The following is a 6,210-nucleotide window of genomic DNA, read 5'->3' as shown; positions in this document are numbered from 1 at the left end:
TGTTGTGATAGGATTTGGTGGCCATCTGGCTGATGACATGGTGTTCTTGTTCTGCTTTTGCCATAGGATTGTAAGCGCTTCTCACAAATACAAGTATTTGGAGTTTAAATGGGGTGTGTGTGTACATGTCTGCTCGTATATCTAAATAGTCTTTTGTCGTTCAGCTTTCACAGCAAATACCAGATCACTCTGGCTTGCCTCTGTCTAGACTGTGTTTAGAAATTATTAATACTGCAATGAAAATTGCTAATTAACGTATTGCTACCCTAAGTTTCAACTTGTCACAACATTGTCATTGGTTTCTACAAATGGTCTATTCAGTGTAGCCTAGATTCTAACATGGTAAAACTGCCTATTAATTTTTATCTTCTTTTCTTACAGTAAAAAATGGCATTTCAGAAGGCAGTGAAAGGAACTGCTCTCATTGGAGGAGGTGCCATAGCAACAGTTTTTGGCCTCTCTCAATTTTCTCAGTATAGAAACAAACACGTAAGTATTAATTATGATTTCTGATAAAATATGAAACTTAAAATCTGTTTGAGCGTATGTTAGGCTTATACAAATAGTTTTGTTTGGAAAGGAATGCCAAGAGCCTCGCAGCTTGATCTGGTAGGTGCTAATCTGGAGAATGGCATTAAACGATGTTTCACTACTGTAGGTCTTTAACCAGTGGGGAAGTGTGATTCTTTTTAAATCATTTTTCATGTTTAAAAAAAATGACCTTTGTGCACTTTTAGAGATTTTACTTTGTTGCAGGAGGAGTGGAAAGTACTGATTGAAGTATAAGTGCTACATAGAGTTTGGACAGTATTTTCAAACTTAGAAGCTTGAAGTGAAACCACTAGCACTACCTCTGAAAAATCTCAGCTTCACGACAGCAATGGTGGCAGCCCTTGTTCGGTACAAAAAGCTGAAAACTGTTTGAGGATATGATCTGTGCCAGAGAAGTCCACGGTGAGGCTCCTGTTGTTTCTGGCGGGCACTGGCCTCTGTCCGGGTGGGCACAACAACCCGGACCCTGGTCACCTCCAGGCACAGTTGGGTGCTGTGTCTGCCAGGTGGCTAAGGCATACAGACAGATTAAATTCCCCGAGCAGTGAAGGATGATGTTGGAGACTTACTGTTAAATAGCGGTGAGGTGCAGTAGATCCCAGTGTCAGTTTGCGTATTGATTCTTGCTGTTGTAGAAAATAGATTTCGTTGGCATATCTGCTCATCGGAGTCACCGTGCTCTTTAGCTCGCTCCTGCCTGCAGGAGACCGCAGTAAAAGGAGCAGAGTTGTGGACTGCTTTTAGAGGAGCTGTTGATCCACACCAGCTCTGCCTTTGTCTTAAAGCACATAACTGCCCATTGTTTTAGTGCAGTTGTGCTGTGCTTTAGAGTTCTGTAAAATAACCATGTCTGGGTTTAGTAGATGCGTCTGAGGGAACATGTCTTCTGATCTTGTGTTAAACCTGGGCTGCAAGGCTGACACCTCGTATTTGGCCAAAAATATTTGCAAACAGTGTTCCATAACATGGATGAAGTCAGTGTAGTCAGAGCTGTGGCCTGGTTTGCTTCAGTCTGGGTTTGGAAGAAGCTTAAGGCTAGGGAAGGAGCTCCTCCTCCTTTTGAGATGGTGTCAGTATGAGCAGCTAGGTGGGCAGGTGGTTGTTCTTCAGGGTGTTTTCTGCTTCTCACCTTAGAAATGTGATCAGTCAGCTCTTTATCTAGACAAGCCATTACACTGGGAACTGCTTTAGTTACCACACATTTACTACAAGTTGCCATTCAAATTGGGCAGACTGAAAATAGGAACAGAACTGGATCTTAATGGTCTAGCCGGAGGCAGAGCAGTGGGTGATGGGAGACAGTCTTCACCGAGTGCCCTGAAGGTGTGTGGTACGGCTGAACAAGCGATAGTCTGAATCTTCTGGCGGTTTCCATGGGGAGGAGGACTAGCAGCTGAGGTATGGGTGAAGCAAATGAGATGAGTCATTTCTGGGGAACCTAGCTGGAAAGTGGATAAACCAGGATCCTTACAGCTTCAGATACTGTTGCAGAAAATAAAACCTAGCATTTGAAGTCAGCTTCCCATTGGGCTGCCTGTCGTGCACCTAGCTGTTAGGACCGTGTCTGACCATCTAACTCTCTCTGGAGTCTTTATTGCAGGATTTCACAGCCTGGCTTCATTACTGTCAGAAATGGCAGCTTCAGATTTTAGGACTGTTAAATAAAAGGAGGAGATGGATGGGAAAAGTCATCTGGACAGCTCACGTGTCATACATGCAGTATTCCAGAATTCAAGGAATTCCCATTTTTTGGGAATGGATGGCCATTATGAATTTCCAAAGACAGATTAAAAACCCACAGTTTCACAGAAGGTGATCATGGTGTCAAAATGAAATCACTGGGTGTCCCCCAGTTTCTAAACCTCTTGTGTAGGATCAGTCTATAAAGGATCGGAAAATTTCCAGCATATGTGTAAGCAAATGGATCTGTCAAGTGAACAGCATGTTGTTTTCATGTTGTACTAACTTGCACATTTCCCACGTGATGTCCCTTAAAGCTGCTGCCTTAAACACCTAATATAGGGCAGCAGGTGGAACGTAACTGGAGGGATTGACACAAAGGAGGACAGTCCATTTGTCGTGTTGACATATCTAAGCTGTGGGCATGTCCCCCAGCCCAAGTGTCTTCTCTTTAATAATGCCTGCCAATCAAATGTATGCTAGGGCAAAGATCTTGTCGTCCTTTGCCAGAGACGGATATTGCCCTAAGATGTGCACTAATTGGCTACACATTGTAGGAAATCTGTTGTTATTTCAAGAGCAGAATCCATCACGTAATAAGACAGAAATAAAATGCTCAGTTTTTTTACCCCCATCCGTATTGCTTTGCGCAGTGCCTGGGTGTCTGTGCTGTGGTTAGCATCCTGGCGGCAGGGCACCCGGTTACAGAATGAAGACCTCGGCTGGCTAACAATCCTGCACGTGCAGACTAGGTGATCTGTCTGTCCTTCTTTTCCGCGTTCACTCAGCTGGCGTTAGATGTTCCTGTGAAACTGGGCTGTTTGAGGGAGGAGCTGAAGGGTGGGAAAGGTCTGGCTCTTGGGAACGGGTGGGAGGTCGTTTGGATTTATTAGTCGAGCATACTAGTGAGTGGTTTGTGTGCTGAAAGGGATGAGTATTGGCAGTTTCCAATGTTGAAATGTAAATTATTCCTGCTAGGTTTGAGAGTCAAAGCCCGACTGCGAGGGCAGTGGCACAGTTTGCACGGTTAGCCTTGTCTGTTCGGGACCAGCTGCAAAGGGTTTGCACCTTGGAAATCAGCCACTCCCTGGGCTCAGATCTGTCTGGTTTTCACAATTGTTATCCCAGCCTATTCTTCTATACACACACACATTTTGGGGCACGTACCTGCAGGAGCAGTTGAGGCACTGTACCCAGAGAACATGTGTGTGTGTGGCACAGGCAGGCGGAGAAGCAGTTCAGTGAATTGTTCTTATCGTGTGTTGGGTTTTTTCCTGCTGAGCAAAGGGAGGATGGGAACATGTGTTGACGTGACAGAACTGTTGCTGAATTTAAGCTGATGGGTGAATATTGCACTTCTGTGTCTTTTGTAGTATCCTGATCACTGGGATATTTACTGAATTAATAAGCTGGGTTAGCTTAATGCTCTGTGGAAGGGAGTATGCAGGAATGGCACTGATTCAAGCAAAACCTCTTTCAGTAAACACACAGGAGTGGTTCTTTCCAATTGAATAACCGTTACCTGTAAGGAAGCTGGTCAAGCTTTCTGTGCAGCCTTACTGACTGAGGCTGGTGAGGGCCAATGCATGAGCCTGGCAAGGAGCCTTTAGGTTACTCATTTCCAGAGCAAAGGAGCCGGCTGGGGAGCTCTCCACAGCAGGCAGAGCAGAGGTCTGAAGAAGCTAGTCCCTCCTGAACTGTTTTTGGGTAAAGCAAAAGTGTGTGTGGACTCTGATATTTTTTTCAGTGCTACCACTGTGATTGAATTTCATCTTAGGCAACATGGAAACTCTCACATCCATGTACGCTGCACTGACTTCTGATCACGAGCTCCTGCAAAGAAGAATTGCCTCCGAGGTGAATTGGTCCCCTCAGAGACACACGATGCCCAGGCAGTGCACATAACTGATGTGGCCTCAGATGTTCAGGTCCCTGCGTGGCGAAGGTGGTATGCCCAGCCCTCTCTAGCCGTTTCACCAGTGAGAGAGAAATGGCAATACCAGCTTCCCTTGCTTCCTGCAGATGCTGGCTGAATTGCTGCGTTCTTGCTTTTCGTGCCTTGCCATCGAGCCAAGCGGGCTGGAACTGGGTACGATGTGGGTATTTGGTGTGCTGTGGTTGAACTGGAGACCACTGGTGATTCGCCCCCGTAATCACGACGGGAAAAAGCACTGCTGTGTTTTGGAGTTGTCAGGGATTGCTGGCTTTTACCGGGCAATCTCCTCTTTCTGGTGCGTAAGGACATTGCTGGACAGTAGGAATTGCTCGTCAAGGTGAATCCGATGGGGGGTGATAGTATGATAATGCATCAGGGCCTGCTTTGGGGTTTTCTTTAATTACTACTTTTTAAAATTTATTTTTCCTAAATAAGGAAGATGAATTGGACTCTGCAAGCCTACCTGGAGGTTTACTTTAGCAAATGAACGAGAATGCTTGCTTATGGATTACTAGATCACTTTATAACTTCATGATTGAATTCCAACTGCCAAACTAAATTTCCTCTTGCGAAGAGTGTAATCAAAACCATTCAAGGAGCTCTTGCCTGAGAAATTGTAGATATAAACAGCAATTTCTTATTGCAGTAAACATACTTGTTCACTGCCAAACTAATCACGTTATTGCAGTTGGAATCCCTGTATGCAGCTTTTCTTTGCTCTTGCATTTAATTGACAGCAAGATGAATCATATCTATATCAATTCCTAGTGCGCTAATCACTTTTCTTATATTTCGGTGCTAATCTCTGTGCTCTTGGTGCACCAGCGGCTGTCTGCTTGGGACGCTGGTCTGTGTTTTACTGTAAGCCATTGCTTGTACATAATGTGTTTAAAAACAAAACAAAAAATACAGTCAGACCCAAATGGTGCTGCTTGGTGCTTCTTGAACTCTGAATTTTGTTTTTCTTGTGTCCTCTTATTTTCCTGACATTAAGCTGTGCACTTTGAAAACAGTCACTTCTTTTGCTGAAGGTGGCGTGTCTGGGAACATAGCGCAAAACTGCTTTTGAGATGAGGATTTTTCACTTTTTTAGAGTTTGGGAAAGTGGAACATATGTAGCTGAACTTGATCAACCAAACCTCATGCAAGACTAAGCCACGGGTGGTTTTGATCTTCACAGCTTCCTTCCTGTCACTGTTGTCTCCAGTCACAGGGTGATGTTTAGGGAAGCTGGAAATTGGTGTCAGCTGTCCCAAAAGCATGCTTAATGCAACAGCTTACCGAGGAAAAACCGGAGACCGCGTAGCAAGCCAGGCAGTAACCCTTGCTGTGCAACCCAGAAAGCTGCAGCATTGTCACAGTTTCCAGGTATTCAAGGGGAAAACCTTTTGTGCACTGCTCTCCTGTCCCCTCTCGGGAGGGGAGCCGTGCAGAGCCGCTGGCGGAGGTGGGCAGGGGGGTCCCAGCAGCGCCTGCAGCAGCCCAGGGGCAGGAGCATCGGCTGTACAGCCTCGGAGGAAGAAGTGCCAGAGGCAGGGGTGACTGGGTCCTCTCACTGTCTCCCTCCTTGTGTCTGTGCTCCCTGGAAAAAGGCGCTCTGGGACTCCATCAGTGTACCATAATGGGGGGATGTAAAAGTTCCTACCCTACTCCAGGGAATATAAAAGTTTTTGGCACTGCTGGAGACAGGTTGGCTGGGGAGAGAGCGGGGCAAGAGCCCAAAGTGGGTGGGGGCGTGCATAATTCATTGGTCAGGAGAATAACGCAGGTGCTGAATTTCTTTGAAGAGCCAAAACTTTCTACTCACATGGTGGTCTCTGCCAGCTGCCAGGTGTGGGTGTGTAAACACGAGAGCGCGGGGAGGCTGCGATGGGAGGCTAATCAGGATTCACCTCTCCGCTTCACTTGGGCTCCACCTCGCCGCTGTCTGTGTGTGTGTCTCGCAGCTCCCTGGGCTCCTGGGGCTGGCAGCGCGGGTGTCTCTATTTGAGGGCTGCTGTGGGTTTAAACGAGCTTCTAATTAGGAGACCTTTCATTGCTGT

General features: G+C 46.2%; 1 protein-coding gene across 1 annotated transcript in view; it reads left to right on the top strand.

Annotated features, from left to right (window-relative positions):
- Window positions 1–374: 374 nt before the first annotated feature.
- LOC104470767 (glycerol-3-phosphate dehydrogenase, mitochondrial-like) overlaps window positions 375–6,210 on the top strand; it is a gene marked incomplete at its 3' end in the record, with an annotated part of 28,567 nt that continues 22,731 nt past the window's right edge. Inside the window, 1 exon segment of the mRNA XM_010085806.1 lies at window positions 375–489. Coding sequence (XP_010084108.1) covers window positions 388–489 — 102 coding nt within the window.

This window comes from Pterocles gutturalis, unplaced genomic scaffold, assembly GCF_000699245.1.
Source record: "Pterocles gutturalis isolate BGI_N339 unplaced genomic scaffold, ASM69924v1 scaffold25710, whole genome shotgun sequence".
Classification (NCBI taxonomy): Eukaryota; Metazoa; Chordata; class Aves; order Pterocliformes; family Pteroclidae; genus Pterocles; species Pterocles gutturalis.
Note: the sequence above shows the minus strand (reverse complement) of the source record. Positions and strands in the feature narration are given on the sequence as shown.